Source organism: Nicotiana tabacum, chromosome 19 (assembly GCF_000715075.1).
Source record: "Nicotiana tabacum cultivar K326 chromosome 19, ASM71507v2, whole genome shotgun sequence".
Lineage (NCBI taxonomy): Eukaryota > Viridiplantae > Streptophyta > Magnoliopsida > Solanales > Solanaceae > Nicotiana > Nicotiana tabacum.
Window position 1 is genome coordinate 125,090,369 of NC_134098.1, and position 19,563 is coordinate 125,109,931.

The 19,563-nt window shown below is 37.8% G+C and overlaps 1 protein-coding gene across 2 annotated transcripts; it reads left to right on the forward strand.

The window, feature by feature from the left end:
- Positions 1–7,156: 7,156 nt before the first annotated feature.
- On the forward strand, positions 7,157–12,036 carry LOC107775783 (putative high mobility group B protein 11). 2 transcript variants are annotated; one of them, XM_016595561.2, is made up of 6 exons: positions 7,157–7,492; positions 7,761–7,836; positions 9,525–9,732; positions 9,842–10,003; positions 10,936–11,156; positions 11,370–12,036. In XM_016595561.2, exons 1-6 carry the CDS (start codon positions 7,260–7,262, stop codon positions 11,670–11,672), a joined length of 1,203 nt encoding a protein of 400 aa, XP_016451047.2. In that variant the 5' UTR covers positions 7,157–7,259; the 3' UTR covers positions 11,673–12,036. The 2 variants fall into 2 exon arrangements, with proteins under 2 accessions (XP_016451047.2, XP_016451048.2); XM_016595562.2 differs by having other exon boundaries at positions 7,158–7,492; positions 10,939–11,156.
- Positions 12,037–19,563: the final 7,527 nt, after the last annotated feature.

Here is a 19,563-nt window from a genome sequence, read left to right on the forward strand (position 1 = left end):
CCGTATAGAGGACATTTTGGAGGTGTAAGGACAACTGCTAAAGTGTTGGAGTCAGGTTTTTATTGGCCGGTGCTGTTTAAAGATGCACACTTCTGGGTGAAAAGTTGTGATGAGTGCCAACGGACGGGGAATATTTCCTGTCGACGTGAGATGCCCATGAACCCAATTCAAGAGGTGGAAGTATTCGATGTAAGGGGAACCAACTTTATGGGACTATTTGCCAGCTCATATAATAACAAGTACATACTTGTAGCAGTGGACTATGTCTCGAAATGGGTAGAAGACGTGGCACTTCCAACAAATGATGCGAAGGGAGTTAATTGTTTCCTGAGAAAGAACATATTCACCCGATTTGGCACTCCAAGAGCTATCATTAGTGATGGGGGCATCCACTTCTGCAATCGAGCCTTTGCAAAGTTGTTGGAGAAATATGGCGTTCGCCATAAAGTTGCTACTCCGTATCACCCACAAACAAGTGGGCAAGTCGAGGTATCAAACAGAGAAATCAAGAGTGTTTTGACCAAAACTATAAATGCTACTCAGACTGATTGGGCGAGAAAATTGGATGATGTGCTATGGGATTACTGCACTGCATTCAAAACTCCGATTGGTATGTCACCGTACAAATTGGTGTTTGGAAAGGCATGTCACTTACCGGTGGAGTTAGAGCATACATCATTCTGGGCCTTACGATAATTAAATCTGGACTTGGAGGCCGCTGGAACTAGTAGAGTCACAGAGCTACATGAACTCGACGAGTTCTGTTACCATGTTTTTGAGAGTACAAAGTTATATAAGGAAAGAATGAAACTGGTCCATGACAAAAACATTCTTGAGCAAAATTTTAAGCCGGGAGACGTGGTATTATTATTCAATTCGAGATTGAGGTTGTTTCCGGGAAAATTGAAGTCAAGATGGTCAGGACCATTTCGTGTGCTAGAGATTCATCCCATCGGAGCCATAGAGATTGCTTCAGAAGACAGCTCTCGCAAGTTCAAAGTCAATAGTCACAAGTTGAAACATTATTTGGGCATGGATGAGACGAAAGTAGTATCGGTGACTCATTTGCTAAAGCCAAAAATGTTGAGCGAGCCTTAAATCGATTACCTGTGTCGTGCCGCGACATTAAATCAGGCACTTCATGGGAGGCAACCCATTGTAATATTGTATTCGTCATGCCGTGACGTTAACTAAGGCGCTCGTTGGGAGGCAACCCAATTAGTAGTTGATTTTTAGCGTAGTTAGAATTTTTTTTCTTTTTCGTTTATAGGAACTAACATGTTTGCAGGCAATTTCGGCGGGTCATGCAATGAACCTCGTGTCGCCTGGTCCCCAGCGAGCTTGGTCAGGCGGAAAGCCTCGCGTCGCTAGATTGAGTACTCGTGTGGAAACTCGCCTCGCAAGGGTTACAGCGAGATACATCTCGCGTGGAGTCTCGCATCACGTGCCCCAGAGCTCGCCTCGCGAGGGAGAAAGCGAGGCAGTAACCTTGCATCGCCAGGTAAGTGAGTTTTTCGGTTTCTTTTAATTTCTTTTCTTTTGTTTTTTTAAACCCCTGCCTTAAAACCTAACCTAAACGCCCTAAAACCACACTGCTCACAAAAGCTCACACACTCATACAAAAACATACTGCCAAACCCCCTCCCTCACAAACCCATTGAAGACAAGCATTCCTCTGCTCCTTTCTTCACCCGCAACATCAATTCAAGGGCAATCCCTCCTCTTAAACATCTAAGGTATGGTTTCTACCTCCATTCTTTGACATTTTCGAATTGGGTGAATGCATGTCATTGGATAAAAAATTTGGGGTTGTTCTTCATTGTAACAATGTGTTTGTGTGTCCCAGACTCATGAACCCCATAGGAATGGTATTGTTTTTGTGTGAACAAGTGGTAACACGGAATTCCCAAACCGAGTTGGGAGGGTGAGGCAATCCCTCATCCCTACAAGCACTCTCATGGCACTAGTGCATGCTAAGTGTTTGTCATAATGCATCAAAGACATTCTTTGTCCCCATTGGAGCCTGAGTCTCAGGGAATGTAAGACTAGTGCTATGTAGCCGTGCACCGCTTTAAAATTTTAAGTGTGGGGTACCTCACCGGTAGCCCAATGCTTCAAAATTGGAGGAAACATCCTTGTGTCATTACTTGATTCTCGTGCTAAGAGAAGGAGATGAGGTGAAGTCTGAGTAACCTCGAAAAATTATTGAACATTATTTAATGAACTCTTAAGTGTGGGGTCGCAAGACCATGTTTTGAATTTTGCAATGCATCCTAAACTAATAAATGCTCACTTGTGTAGGTACAAACATGCCTCCAAGGAAGGACATCGGTAAAGGCAAGGTCACATCTACTGCTCCATCTAAGGCTAAGGCTCCCTCCGCACCTCCACCGAAGAAGAGAAAAGGGGGAAGTCACTTCAAGTCAAGTTGAAGGACTGCAAGCAGTGGCAACTATAGTAGCCACTCGCCTACAACCTCAAGGACAGAGGGAGTTTGGACTCAAGAGCATACCTCCACATGTTAAGGACTGGTACAAATGTTGTAGGCCGAGACATATACATCCGGAATCTGCTATTCATGAGCGTCGCCTACAAGCCAAGTACCAAGCAATCTGGAGAGGTATTAATGATTTGGGGCTGAGTTATGTGTTAAAAAATACCGGGAATATCAATGTCAATATAGTTCAAAGTTTTTATGCTCGTTTTGATCCAAATGATCCTGAGCATCTGGTGCCTATTAGGGGAAGGTTGATCGATTTTTCAGCATCGGCAATATGCAATTTCTTAAGTGCGGCAGATGTTCCCCAGGAACCCTTGGACAACTTCATCGCCCATCCTACATATCGAGAACTGAGACACACTCTTTGTGGTGTCAATTTCGTGGCAGCTTGGATTCGGGACAAGAAAACCAATTGCCATAGGAAATTCCCTAAGAAGAAAATAAAGGCAGAAGCTCAAGTGTGGTTGAAATTGATTAATACACGACTCCTACCTTGCAACCATGACACTCTTATTAGCCGTGAAAGGACGTGCATGTTATATTTCCTCATGACTGGCCAAAGGGTGAATGTGGGCCACTTGATCCGCTACCAGATAACTCAACTAAGAATTAGCAAGAGACTTGATCGAATGCCCTCTGCAAACATGTTGACTCAGTACTTGAGACAGGAAGAGGTGGATGAAGAGAAAACTTTCGATCACATCATTGATCAGCCCCTACGACTAATGGACATTACAAGCGTCTGGGTTAAGGAGGAGACTGCTATGCCATCAATGACACGTGCCGAGCGCAATGCTCGTAATGACAGCTTTATGGCCCATTTATATGGGATGATGGACTTACAACTTTGGATTGGGGGACGTTCGGCCACTACAGAGGAGAGGGCCATATTGGAGGAGCGTTTCCCGTTCAATGCTCATGCTCAGCAGCTAGTTGGGCTTGGTGATGACTACAGACTCCCACAGGATGAGGATGTCAACACACCTGAGCAGTTCGAGGCCGAGCCGGAGCAGTCGGATGAGGTTGAGGATGATGATGATGGTGATGATGATCATCATTATCATCATGATGAGGAAGCAGAAGATGAGGAATGGGCAGCCTTCAAGGATAAAGGCGATGACGAGGCTTGATCAGAGAGTTTTCATACACCCTACTTGTTATCTTTCTTGTTTTGTCTGTTTGAGTATGCACTGAGAACATTGCATGAAATGAGGGTGGGATGGTAACTTGTAAATATTAGTCTTGTTTGAATTCGTAGTTTTTTTGTAGTTAGTGTCGTCTTAGCCTTTTAGAAAAAAAAGAAGTAGAAAAATTGGACTCTTCCCGACGATAGATCTCCTAGACAGTTTGCTTGAGGGAATTAAGTCTAAAGAAAAAACAAAATTCTTTGTAGGTAGTGTAGTAATTTCCCCTCGGTTTTTCTTTGTGCCGCGGTTCTTTTCCATGGCTTTTAGTTGAACCGAGTATAGTTAGTTTTAATTTTTAAGAGTAGAAACTGTTGTGTTATGAATTGAATTGCAACGATATCTCTTGACTTTGTTATGCCTTGAGAATAGTGAGTACTCTGGTTGTGACGCTTAGGCTTAGTGTTTGACTTTAGTATAAGTATCTTAAATTGTAGATTCTTAAATTTGCTTAACTGTTTTGACTAGAGTGTCGTGATAAAACCAATCCTGAGTGAGTTATGTGCCATGTCTGTGGGAGGTTTGTATATATTCTGTGCATTGCAGTTGATGTCTAGAACTTGCCCCATGTGTGTGCAAAGCGAAATAGTAGTCTTGTTCAATCTGAAAAGTGATATATATGTTTCTTTGTTGAGCCAGATATATATAGTTTATCCGCCTAAATATCATATAACGTAGTTAACCTCTTTGAGCCTATAGTCCTGTTTCTTTGGTAACCACATTACAAGCCTTACCCTTTGTTTGAATTGACCATATATTTGAACCTTGTCACCTCTCACGAGCACTTGAATTGTGATGAATTATGTAAAAGTGAAAGTGTGGGATGGTGGTTGGCTTTTGAGTGAAACAAATGAAATAAGGAGAAATGTGCACCGTTTTGAAAAGAAAGAAGAAAAAAAATATATCAATAAAAGCCACTTGAAAAAAAAATAAGAAAAAAAATACATATAGTTGTATTGTATAAAAAAATAATTCTTGATGGTGGTGGCTAGTGATATAATTATGCTTAAAGAAGTATGGGGTAATATACATTGATGTGAAGGTGGAGTTTTGGTTTGACATAAGTACGGGCTTGAGTGTTGAAGTATATGTATTAAAGTGCTTAAGGGAGGTGTGGTCACTCATATCTAAATGTATCCTACCCGACCTGCAACCTACATTACAACCAAATAAAGTCCTACTTGATCCTAGACTGAATGAGCTCGATGAGTAGAGTATTACACTACGGGCAAGCCTATGGTGCATCATTTGTGGCATATGAATATTATTTATGAGAGCGAGTGAATTCTTCATATCTTGAGTTCCTACGCTTTTAAAAATTATTGTGTGTGGAACTAATCTCTTTTGTTGTATGAGGGCACGTGATTCATGACAGAAAGGTAATGTCATTGACCTCCATGTTAGAGTAAGTAAGTGAATTGTAAATAATGCATGGTATTTGTGAATCAAATCTTGAGGTGAGGATGTTACACCTTTGTGCTTAGTATATTTTAAAGATTCTTGGTGTGACGAGTTAAGGGAATTGCTTAAAAAGGCCGTGCCTAAAGTATAGTTTGATTGCTCGAGGACGAGCAACATTTAAGTGTGAGGTATTGATGTTTGGCTATAATTCCATATTTTAATACATTATTTACCTTGCATTTTAGGTGCTTTAATGCTAAACTATACTTTATTTGCGCGCAATGGAGTCTATTTTATGTGTAGGTACATTGGAGATGAAATTAGAGCAAAAGGAATATTTAAAGTATAAAGCGTATTCGAAAACAGTTGGAAAGAAGAAAGAAAGAATTGAGCAGCAGAAAAATGAAGAAGATGGAGAAGTAAGCTATTGAGCTTGCATGGAAGCTGGCGAGGCGAGGGGCAGGGCGAGGTTGAGCGGGCGGAATGTCTCGCGCCGCACAGTTTGAGGCGAGTTGTATCTCGCCTTTTATCTTGCGAGGCACGATCCATAGCGAGCCTGATCCGGATTTTGAAGGCTTATTTCGTCTCATTGTTGAACTTGGACTTGGGCTATGTTGTTTAAGTTTTTTCCTACACATATAAATAGACATTAAACACCACTTTTGAAGGAGTTTTTGGCGACCGGAGGCAAGAATAGCTCGTGGAATAACTTTTGGGGGAAAGAATCATCGAGTTCTACACTCCTTCATATTTTATTTGTAATTTAATTATGCAAAATACTTGAAAAATTGTTACTACGAGTATGAGTAGCTAAACTTCTAATTTAGGATTTTGATGGAACCTATTGAAGGATGATTTTCCTGTTACGTTTAATATAAATTTGTCGTAGCTTTTTCTCTATTTGTTCAACTACGTTTATATTGTGGTTGGTTGAAGAGCTCTCAATCGACTGTGCCTATTTAGTGTGTATTACTCGGAAGAGAGTGCATAGTTAGGTAGATATTGAACAACATCACTCCTAACATATGTGAGGGATCAATACAGATGGTTTAAAGGTGGGATTAGGAATAACGAACCCTTGGTGCGATCCGAGTGAGCCGTAACTTAGTGTGTCATCTAGCGTAGTTCGGAAGAATATGTCTAGTAAATTGTGGTACTTACTCGGGAGAGAATTACGACACTCAAAGCGCTCATGATCGGTAGAGAAAACTTAAGTAAATTTATAGGAAATGTAGCGGAAAGGAGTCCGACAATAGGGGAAATCAGAACCTTAGATCATTCCAAATCTTGTCTACAACCTGTTCGTAGTTAGTTAGTAATTGGTGCATTTTCATTACTTGATCTTTAGTTAGTAAACATCCAATTCGTTATTTAATATTTTTGAAGATTGATTACGTGAATTTGTGTGAATCTAGTAGTTGTGCTTAGTAGGTTAATTTCTTGTGGGATCCGGTTCCGGACTTGTAAATTAGATTATATTTGTAACGACCACTTAATTCTTTTTATAAGGCATAGTTGGACGTGATTAGTGGCCGTAAGGGAGAAAGTAGAGCTGAGGAAAATTTGCTCGCGTGGGAGAAAACAAAGCCGGGGGAGAGACTTTGAACATCTAATGTGCACATCACATTAAATTAAATTTCCTTTAGATTCATCATTTGTTTGGTCTATTCTGTTAGTTTGACTATTGGTGCTCAAATTTTACAAATTAAAGGATAAAAAGTGGTCAAGATTATATTTGGAGGATCATATTAGGTATACCCCAAACATAAAGGATAATTGTGAGGGAAAAAAGTCTATCTTTGTCGAAAGAGTAATAAATTAAAACTTAAAATTCCAAAATCACAAAACAAATGGATTTAACAACGGCTGAGATTGTGATAAAATCCCACTATAAACGGTGGATATCTTCACCACTTTGCATGGATGACACACGTACACCTCCTTGACAGCAAAGAACCATCAAAAGGCCCCACAAATGTTACCACGTCAGACCAGACCCCCTAACAGTTGTGGCGGGGGGTTGGGGGGTTTTGTGGGGGGGGGGGGGGGACACAGAGTTAAGTGGACAAGACTCGTGTGTGATGAACCAGCCCCATAAAATAAAAGCACAGTCACATTGGAAAATGGAGGAATGAAAGTGTGTTCTCTGCTGCTACTGTGTGCATTTTCTCAGCATGGCGGCAGAGGATCAGAAAAACAAGACGAATAAGACCATTATAACGGAGAAGAAAATCTACGGCGAAGATAAGTATTCCGGTGCCGGAAGTTATTATGCATGTAGCTTCTGGTCGCCTGTAGTTATCGGCAATGTCTCTGCAATGCAGAGTGGACAGAGTTACAAAGATGGAAAAGATGGCTTCTATGAAAAGCTTAACAAGTTGAACGAGTCCTCAGGACTTAGTCTTGTGTGAGCCTTCCTTACAATTTCTCAAGAATATGGTTTAACTACATCATGCAATGTATATTCATGGAAATTAATTGTCATGACTAGCAAGCTTTGTTGCATTATCCATTTTGGAAATATGAAATGCTAGCTTTTGAGAGTTTTGTAGAATTAGTTGATGAGAAAGAATGATTAATTGCATGCAAATTAGTGGCCTGCATATTGAAACTTGAAAGTTGGCTAAGAGGGTGAATTTTTCCTGAAGGGAAGTTACTTTTATATATATATGCAGCTTTAACTTTAGAGAAACAGCCCTGGATTTGTATCTTTTCTATGAAGAAGTCACTAAAAGAGGTGGATTTAATCAGGTATTTTTTTAATTTCCCACTTTATTGCTATGTGAATTAGTTTATCTCAATACCAACAACCCATGATTACTTTTCCCACATATGCATGTGCTGGTCTACTGCTTAATGCTTATCAGTTATCACTTCAATAAAAAAGGGGAGTGGTGTTCATTTTGCTCCAGGAAAAATATTACCTTCATTGTGTCAGTGTTATGAAACATGATCTGGTTGAGAGACCTAATATTCTTTACTTATCAACTTCTCTCTTCGAAAGCATGAACCAAATTTACTGTTTGAAATGATGACCAAGAAAAGAGAAGAAGGACAAATAGACTTTTCTGGAAAATAGAGTTGCAATTGATTGTGCCAGACTGCCTTGTGTGGTTTTAGTATCTCTATGCAACCTTAGAACATGAGTATTTGCAACCTTTGAACACGAGTATTTGCACCGTTTACCTTTTCTTTTCCATAAGCAACTTGCTAATTCCATAGTAATTCATATTTTGAGTGCTCAAGTTTACATATTTTCATGTCAAAGTTATAAGGAACCAGCGCTTCACTTATCAAGAAAAGAAAAAAAGTTAAATAAGAGAAACTATATAAGGTGGTTATTGCCCTGCTCTAGTTGACATTGTATGACCATTAACCAATTCGGTATGTTTCTTGTGCAGTGGCATTTGAAAAACAACCTCTAATTTGAGTGAATAAAAGCGCGTATCGTTACTTCTTATTTTTTCTTGCTTAGTAGTTGAATTGGAAATTGGGTGCAGTTTTAGCATACTCGGTCTCTATTGATTTGGTTCCCCAGGTTGCCACATCAGAAGATGATTCATGACTCAGTATTCTTAGATCCATGAAATAACCAGGAATATTTTTCTCAAAATTTAAGTATGATTTGAAAACATTTACAATCTGTTTTGATGGATATAATTTTCTATATTGCACCCCAAAGTAAGTCTGCAAAGAGTAGGCAGATGGAGCATATAGGCTGTAGTCAATGGTCACTTATGATTCTGTGTTTCAAACAATGTCGGACGTTATTAGTGCTGGGTGCTTTGGACCCACACACTATTTATTTTTATAGGAAACTAGTAATGCGCACAAACAGATTGACTGAGCACTCAATCTCAGTAGCAACTTCGGATTAAAAGTAGTTGAGCACGCATGATTTAAAAAATTGGTTCCTCTACTGAAATCTGACATCTAATTGTTCTATACCTTAGTTTTAGGGGAAAACATATTGAAACTATTGAAATAAGTTCCAAAAACTTGTTGCCCTTGTTTTCTTTTTTAAAAAGGGTTGTCTTCTATAACATAATGTTATTCACTGTATCATAGCTCATTCACCCGAGGAGTGTGTTCAAGAGGTATGGCAGTAACGTGGCCCCACTATCAATTAAGTCTTAGATCATATGAGTTTCTAAATTGACCATGTCCCCGAGGTCTTCGAGCCTTGGCATTTCGAATCCCGTTGAATGGCTGTGGTTCCGGGACTCAAGTTTGGAGTCGCCAGGTGAGACATTCGGTTCACGAACCGGAAACCTATCTCCACAGCAAGCTCCTCAATTTGACCCGGTCCGTCACGCTTTGGACATCGCCACCGGGATCGTTGAGGCCCCGTAGATGAAATGAAGCCCCTATCACTAAATGTGGATATGCATGTGACATTCCCACTATTAGTATGGGTTCACTTGGTTTATAATGTGTAGGTTACTAAGGATGCTAAGTGGGGTGAAGTTGCATCTTCTTTGCATGTGAAAAGCAACGTCGTAATGTTCCCAACTCAACTTCAGAAGGTCTACGAAAATCTTCTTCTCCAATTTGAGCAAATGTATTACTATCGAAGTCGAGGAAAAGCAACTATACCACCACCTAGTCATCAAGTTTCTGCTACTGCTAGGGCAGTATCATTAAAAGGTAAACTGTCTTCTTGAAAGTTTGGGGGTCTATGGTTTCTATAAGTTGAATATTTTAATCCCTAGTCCAGTACGACTAGTTGTTGATAAACTCTCTTCTTTGTTTGAAGGTTATAATCTTTCTTTAGGTTCTGGGGATAGCATAGATGACTCGGCCGGGAAAAGGAAATATTGTGATTGGTCATCTCCTGTGGTGTTACCACACTCCAATGATAGGAACAGTCCAGTAAAAAAAAGGAAGTGCACTAATGATTGTTGCCTAGTTTCAACAGGTTTGTTATTCTTCTTTATCGCAGAGACTCACAGTTCTATAAGCTTCCAAACTTCTCTTCAAAATGTCAGTTACGGAGAGTTAATATGAAGTGAATTACTACTTTTTGTCTAATTAATAGACTTTGTGAATTGATAAATTTTTAATTATGTAAATTATAGGAATATGTGTGGACTAGTCATAAACTTTTCTCAAAAAAAGACTTCTTTAGACAAAGAAAATGATTTTCTTCAGTTTCACCTTGCTGGTCATACAAAGCTGTTATAGGTTTTCCCTCGGGGAAGTTTCTAGAACAACTTTCTCCATTGCTGAAACGTTAAAAAGCTCAAAACCTCAGAAGTGTCCTGACATGGATTTTTCTTTGATGATCTTTTCCACGTTGAAGGCAATTCCCGCACCAACCTCACGAGTCACACCTTAAAAAAGGAAAATATAGGCTGGTGATCATCTGTTATGCTGCAGTAACTTTATCTACTCCATCACCCTTAGTAATCTCTTCTGTTGCATATGATGTAAATGCTGAAGAGATATCCAAAAAGAAAAGGAGAAACCAAGAGGAAAGAGGGTAAAACAGATGAAAAGTGAGACATACAATTCAGTTATTTAATGAATGAATGTTATGCAAGACAATTGCATCAAAATTAATTGTTAGCGCGATACAGTAGAAAATTAGATTTGCTTCCATTTGAAAGACATCGATAACCTGCAACAACAGGTATCTATTTTAAGTACGTGTCCCATTCAGCTGTATGCTATTTGTTTGGAGATAAGTTTCTTCTCACGAAATTACTTTGCAAAGTCATGGAATTGATACTAGTTCTTGCAGTTATCTTAAAGTTACAAGCCTGTCCAATTATTTGAGTTCATTTCCTCCGGGATGGCTTCATTTTTGCTTAGGTGAAGACTCAAGTTGATCATAAATTTAATTTTTAGTAGGGCCAGAGACACCAGAGCAAAAATCTCAGGTTTCAGCAACCAACACTTATCTGAAGAAAGACCCCGGTGCCCCAACAAGAACGAGGAGTGCATATCAGATTTACCTCAAGGTGGAATGTGAAAGACTAAAGAAAGTACTTGGGGAGAGTTCTGGCGCTAAGAAAATAAGGGAAATGGCAATCAATAGTTGGAGGACTCTATCTGAAAATGACCGAAAGGTACAATGAAGTACTTATCATACTGTTGTTTGCAGCTTTAATCACCCCCTAATCTATTATCATATTTGGCCATTTATGTACTTTGTTCGTCAATTAAGCATTCATGTTTCTTTCCTATATTTTAACATGCACAAATCTAAACTGCTTCATGTAACTAGTGGAGAGTAAAGCTTCTGTCTTTGTTGATCGTTTCCTAACTTCAAATTTTTGCAGCCTTATATCGAGGCAAGTAACAAGGACAGGGAAAGATATTACAGAGAAATGGCTGCTTATAAACAGCATACAAAGAAAGGAACTGTAAAGGATCAAAACTCTTACAGCAGTTCAGCCCTTAGTTATATTAACTTTGGTGCACCACCAGAAACTGATAACGCGTACTATGTGACTTTGCAAGCTGATGCTGGAAGCGACATTGTCCCAGATGAATCCTTGATTGAGTCCACGGTACAAATGTTGGAGAACGCTAACCCAAGTGACCCCATATCTCAGATAGATAATTGGGGCTGTTTTACGTAGTTGAGGCGAACCATATGTGCTATGGAGTCTTTTGCTAGCAGCTTTTGATAAGGGCGTGTTATTGCTTAGTGGTTTTTGGAAGGTATGTATATCTTTGTATATGAGGATGTATAGCTCAGAACCTTAGCATGGTGTTTTGAGGATGTATATCTTTTTGTCTTTGGAAATTAGCATGTCAAGAAGCAGTGTTTCTAGTTCTAGAGAAATGCACTTGAAATTGCATGTTGGTGCCTGCAAATTTTGTAAAAGGGTCCGTGTGCTCTTCTAGTTAAGGGAAGTTTCCACAGATTTTGTATAAAGCAATACCTACTTTTGCATCTACAAGCAGTGTATAATTAAACTTTATATGTAAAGGCTATTTTTATCGGCAGGAATCTGTATTTCACATATCGTTTCCAGTTTATATGTCACTTCGATGATCTAGAATTAACAAAAGATGCATTAAAGCAGCTAAGTGTCCCTTGAAGTCCAAAACTTTGTAAAAGAATTGGTATTAGACCATGAAAGGGGCCTTTTATTTTTTGTTATTTTTCAGAACAGAGATCACATATATACTTACTGGTACACCTCATTAGAAGAGAGAATGACCAAAACACTATGACAATGAGATCTAAATTAGAACACCACAGGGGTAATGGCCAAACACATTACATAGTGGTATTAGGTACACCTCAACATGTATGCAAGTGTGCAACTCTTGAGTCTTGAGGAACAAACCAGAACTAGAGTTGCTACATGACTTCACTATGCCTTATAAAAAGGACTAAAAAGGCCTTATAAAAAGGACTAAGTGCTCGTTGCAAATATAATTTGGTTTACAAGTCCGGAGTCGAATCCCACAGAGAACTAAGGCTTAGCTACAGTTGTTCAATATTGCTAAGAAACACAAGTCCAAACAATTTTCTAGTTATAAAAATTTAATTTTTATTTCTATTAATTAACTAACAAATATTATAAAGCAGTAAAATTATCAACTAACAAGGATGAAATTGAGACAAGACTAAGGAGGTCTAGAGTTATGATTTTCCTAATTGACGAAATCCTTCCCGCTACGCCTTCTATAATTTCGCCTAAGTATTCTCTACCGATTGTGAGTACTTTGGGTGTCGTAGCTCTCTCTCGAGCAACTACCACAATTTACTAGACGTATTCTCTCGAACTACGCTAGCTGGCACTAATTCACTGCTCACTACGATCGCACCAAGATTTCATTATCTCTAATCTCACATTTAAATCCTTTGTATTGATCTCTCACATACGTTAGGAGTGATGTTGTTCAACAATTACCTAAATGCGTACTCTTTCTCGAGCAATATATGCATACATACTAAATAGGCACAGTTAATTGATGGTCATTCAATCAACAACAATAAACACGTAGTTGAACAAGTTGAGGAATCCAACGGCTCAATTATATAATAACATAACAAGAATTTATCCTACAAAAAGTTCTATCAAAACTCTAGATAACAAATTAGCTATTCATAATAGTATGTAAAACTACAATACGAGAATTCATAACCAATAATGAAAATAGAGGAAGAAAGAGGGAAAAACTTGAAGTTGAATCATTTTCTTTGCTCCTATGGTGTTCTTGCCTCCCCAAAGTGTTCTCTACCTCAAGAGTGGCAGCTCTCCCTCAAGAGTGGCGGCTCAATTTGCCTCTCTAATCATCTCTCCCCTAAAAAAAATAGGTTTAGAACCCCTTTTATACATGTTGGGGGCGTGTAGGATGAAACCCGTCCTTAGCTGTTTCGCTTGGCGCCTAGCGCCAACCAGGATACCGAAAGTTTCCACATTCTGCCTTTGGCGTTTTGGTTGGTGCCTGGCACCGACCTGGCCACCAAACTCAAACTCCCTCCAAATTCTTCTATTTTTACTTCACTTTGCATGCAAGCTTGCAAATCACTTCAAGTTGACTCCTACACATATAAACACCATTATTACGCTCGAGTCACAAATATTTACACCAAATTTAACAAGATTGAGGTATAATGCAAGGCAAATAACATGCGAAATATAAATTTTTAGCCTAATATCATCACCCCACACTTAAGCTCTTGCTCGTCCTCGAGCAACCTAAAACCTTGCTAACTAAACAATGCACGCAAGACATCATCCAGTGGAGGAACATTTGGCAATTCAATACACTACACTTATGACCATGGTTGATATCAACAATTAAGCCATTGCATACGCATTCACGCCTTTTCCAACTTTCACATGCCGGAATGTTAGTGACTAATTAAAAACACTCAAACAACCTGCCCATAACTACCCAACCTCAAAGACCGACTCATCGCCAATAAGCACTCTTAACACGTGCACTCACCCAACAAGAGATGTTTAATAACGTCACATATCCGTCATGGACTCATGTGCCTCACCAAATAATAAGAGGGTATTTCGTCCATACATTCAAATATGCATTCGAATATAATTTAAGGACATCACATATATGAACCAAGAACCAGTCACTCTCGCAAAGAAATTCATGTGCACTCCATGGTTGTACCATAGGCTTGCCCGTAGTGTATATCTCCACTAATCTAAGCTTGCAAAGTCTAAGATCAGTTAGGTCTTTACGGATTGTAATGTAGGCTAAGGGACAGGTAGGATATATTTTGGGTATAGTGACTAACCTTCCTAAGTACTTTAATATACTACAATACACACTTTTTATGACCAATTCAAGCAATGCCACAAAATCATATACAACTTGGCCCTTCTTCTTTAAGCACAACTATGCATTCACTAGCCCGAATGACGATGAATAGGAGGTGTATTTTCTATATATATATATATATATTATTTTTATTTTTTTCAACACTCTCCATAAATTTAGGTTGTCCAACTAATGCTCTTCCAAAACATACATGCACCTTTGGCCTTTCTATGGTTCCACTCAAAAGCTACCACAACTCTCACCTTACTCTTCTAGCGACTTAAGTGCTTCCGGAGGTAAAGGTTCGAAAAGATTTAATTAAGAACAAAATGGGAATTGACTTGTAATGTGGGTGCCAAAGAAAAGGCTTATAGGCTCAAATGGGCTATCTACAGATAATTTTATATATGGTGGCATAATAGCTCAATGGACAATCAAAGAAACGCCTACATCATCTCTTAGACTCACAAAGCTTACTTATTTCGCTTCGACTAACACATAGGGTAAGTTTTAGACAAACACACGATAGTACAGAATGTAATCACATCTCACATCACACAATGCGCATGACCCCAATGGTACGGTTCCATTCCAACTCTCAAGTTTAGACAAGTAATCACAAAGTCAAGAAGTATTAAGCAATAAAGCACTACATGAACTGAGAGAAAGCGCCACAGACAAACTATTCAATCTTTCACTGCATCAATTTTCATTAAAATATGTTAGGAAGGTAATTTTTATGTTAAAGCCTAACTATGCTAGCATCAAAGAGGTCAAAAGACACATAAGAGCACTCAAGTTTTTTTTCCTCAATTTCCTAAAAATAAAAATTATCCGATTCAAGTTACATCCCCTGAAAAAGAATCGATGCCAAAAGAAAAATCAAGGGGGATTATTATCTACCTACGAATAAAAAAAAAATATTTTTAAATTTTTTCATTGGACCTTAATCCTTCAAAAAAGTTGTCCAAGAGATCCATCGTCAGGAAAGGTCCTTTTTTTTAAAATTAAACTAACACAACAAAAATAACATATAAAGTCACCCATGCAATCTCCTCACTCCACACTTAAAATTGTGCACTGTCCCCAATGCATATCCTACAAGAGGGTAAAAAAAACTTCATGGTAGGCCAAAGGCCGAAGCATTAGCATCTCATGGGGTACTCAGACTTCTCCCATACTTGGTTCTTTGTGCGGGTACCCCACACTTAGTTCTAACCATCTCACTTGCTTTTGCTTTCTTCCAATGGCCTTGCTTCCCATGCTCTTAGAGAAATCAAAAACAACACTACAAGAATAATACAATAATAAAAAGGAAAAACGGCAGCACATACAATAAAATGCATCGCACTACACTCGGGCTTTTAAAGTAGAATGATCAGAGAATTCTTTGCCCCGAGTTGCTACCCACTGTGAACAACTAATTTTTGACCACATCCATATTTTATACTATTTTGGCGTAATTATTTCTTTTAGGGCTAATGATCATATTTTAAACTTTTATCTTACTTTTAATAGGTTTTATTTTTGAAAGAAAAATTAAAATTACAAAAAACAATGTTCACATAGTTATAGTAAATATTTTATTTTTTATTTTTAAGGAGACAAAGAAAATTTACAATAAAAAAATATATATTTGGTTTCCTTTTAATTTATAATTTTACTAGTAAACTAGTGACTTTATATATTTTTCTTAGTATCATTCAAATTATAGTGTATATATATTTAATTTAGTTTATTTATATTTTTTCTTTGTCTAAAAGAAGCGGGTTAACATTTTTATTTATGTATTTTACTTTACCTTTCTTTAAATAAATAAATAATAAGTAATAAAATAATATTAAAATAAAAATATGTGTTAAACTATCAGCTATTATCCCTAACAACTCCCTTTCCATCACGTCACTTTGTAAAAACTGACTCTCTTACAATTTACCTCCACTCCCTCACGTCATATGCACACACAATGCACGACTCCATAATTTCCCATTCAATTATCCATCTCACCGTTAAAAACACATGAAGTAATGTATAAAAAGAAAGAAAAAACACATTCAGAAAAAAGGGTAGTCGTATCCCTTCCCAAAAAATCTGATTTGCAAAAAAAAAAAAAAAAAAAAAAGTTACCCCATCCTCTCAAAGAACCCCTTTTGTCACTCTCACCTCAATAAACCCATCTCCCTTACTTAGGAACCACCAGCGGCACTCAATTCCAAAAAGTTCGTAGGTCGCTAGCTCCGTTCGTTGGTCATTAGTTCCGTTCGAGTTGTCGGCGAGGTTCCAACGCTGCCGCATTTTCTGTTCGGGTTCAACGGATTTTCACTGTTGGGGTTCATTTGGCATCGATTCAGCTGTTGTAATTCCACCTGAGGTGCTTGTTAATAGAAGAAAGATTTTTGTTACTAAAGGTCCAACCTTTTACCTTAAATCTTTGTTATTTGCGTGTGTTTGTGGTCTCTATCTAGATATGGATTTAATTTCATTTTGATAAAATTTATGTACCTTCTTTATGTTATATTGTATTAATTGTTGATGCCCCCTTATATAGTACGTAGGTGATGTTCATCTGAGTTGGAAAGTTAGATGGTATAATGGTAAAGAAGTTCATCTTTGATCATTTTGAAAAAACGTATATACTGCGGACTACAAAATGTGCATGGATTAGCTAGTGCATTTTTTTTAAAGAACTTTAACACTTTTACTAAGCTATTAACACTTCCAATAATTTAGATATATCATTGATGAACTCCGTAAGTTCTTGGGTCTTACAACAATCTCTAACAATTTACAAATCGATAGTATGCTTTAGGCACGTGTTAATCAATTAATTATCGTGATTATGTACACGCATGAGTAACATAGTTATGATTTGCCAAACTAAAGGCAAAGTATGCGTTCGCGCAACTTTGACAAAACAATCTTAAAAATAATAAAGTGTTATTAATTATGTATACGTATGCGTGACATAATTCTTGACACATCAAACAAAACGAATACACGTACGCGTGATTCGTTTCAAGATAATTTCATAATCACGAATAATCAAGCAATTAAAAGCGGTAAAAAGGTAAATATACATTGGTTCTAAAATGGGTAATTAAATAATTTAATTAAGTCGGGTATGATTAAAGTGACCGTGCTAAAATCACGAAATCTGAGAGTGCCTCACACCTTCTCTCGGGTTAACAGAATTTCTTACCTGATCTTCTATGTTCGCGGACCGTAAAACAGAGTCAAATTTCCTCGATTTGGGATTTAAAATAAACCGGTGACTTGGGACACTAGAAATTATCCCAAGTGGCGACTCTGAATCTAATAAATAATCCTATTTCGATTAATGTCACTTAAATTAGAAAAGCTCCTTATCCCTAGGGAAAAAGGAGGTGTGACAGTTCTTGCGACTCTACTGGGGACCAAGAACCCTGAATTCGAGCTTGTAATGTGATCTATACTTGGCTTTAGTGATTTGATGTTATTACTGTATTTTTGGGCCTAATGTACTAATTGTCACTTATTTACCGCTTTGATATTATTTGAATTGTATTAAACTGTCTTCTTACGCCTCCCTTCTGAGTCTTCTGAATTTATGGTGCACATGTGTGCGTGGCCCAATTTTCTGTTAGAAGTCATACCAATTAGAACGAGACTGGGTCAGTAACTAGGCCGGGTGGACTTTCGTGCTCCCGGTACGTTGCCCCCACCTCGGCTCGAGCTGTCCGCTTGGGTAAGCCAGGTCTAAAATACTTCTCCTAGGATTTAAACCTAGAATAACATAGCCTCATGCCGGATCCCTAGTAGGAACGTTTATTTGCATTATGTACATTTGACTTTGGGGACTCAACATAGGGGTTGGATCCGTCTAGGACAGGTGTACCCGAGAATTACATAACCATCTTGATGCATCTTATGTGCTACTTGTGCATTACGTTTGATTTGGTTTGTGCATGTTGACCAGTTTCTAAAAATAAAAATAAAAATATAAAAATATTGAGGGAAAACCATAAGGAAGAAATTATGAAAGAGAAAATTTACCCGATTTTCGAAAATCTCAGTATTTACCCCAAAAGATTATTACAGAATAAGCTTGAATATTTCAAAAGTGTCATCCTACTCTTGAAACATTTACGAACTACGCGAGTCTGATTCTCACCGGATGTGAGATACGTAGGCAACCTTCATCGGGTCCGGCCCCAATTTTCGAAAATCCAAAAATAGTTTCTTTTAATTTCTTCTCAAAATTCAACAATATTTTCGTTCTTCTTTAGAAGTTTTCTTTCGAAAATTAAAAGAAAATTCAAAAATATTTTCTTTTTTCTCTAGAGTCTTTTCTTTCATAAATTCAATATAAAAGTTCAAAATCCAAAAGTATGTTCTTTATTCTTTAGAAGTCTTTCATTCGTAAATTTCAAACAAAAAAATAACAAAATCCAAAAAATATTTTCTTTCTTCTTTAGAAGTCTTTCTTTAGAAAATTCCCACAAAAAAGAGTTAGTTTATTTACTTTATTCCTGATATTCCTGAACTACGTAATGATCTGATTCATATTCAACATGATACGTAGGCAACCTCCAATGGGTTCGATCAAAATTCTTTTAAAACCATTAAAGAGTAAAAGAATGAAATTAGGAAAATGATTGAAAAAAAAAGAATAAGAAAAGAGAGTGTTAAAATCAAGATAAAATAAAGTAATAAGTCGGGATAAAGCATGAAGCCTTTGAAGCTCATTTTAGAAATAAAAATGGCATTAGGTGCATCACATAAAATGTAGGTTAATATAGGTAAAATGCCCAACTCTAACACGTTTGTTATTTGTCATAAAAGATAAAGTTAAACAAAGGTGGTTGGTTTGTAGTTTAAACTGGCGACTCACCCTTACAAGACCCCCAAGTTTGATAAGTACGATGGGCATAGTGATCGTGTGGCCCATCAAAAGAGGTATACTAACCAATTGAGGGGAGCGGGAGGCAAAGAAGAATTGCTTATGGCCTATTTTGGAAAAGTTTGACAAGAATTGCTACCGAGTGGTACATGGATCAAGAGATCGCCCATTGGCATGTCTGGGATAACCTAGCCCGAGACTTTATCTGCCAGTTCTAGTACAACGTGGATATTGCTCCTAATAGAAATTCGTTGTCCAATTTGAAAAGAAAACCCGCAAAAAGTTTCTGTGAGTATGTAATCAGGTGGCGGGAGCAAGCCGGCAGGGTAAAGCCTCCAATAGATAAA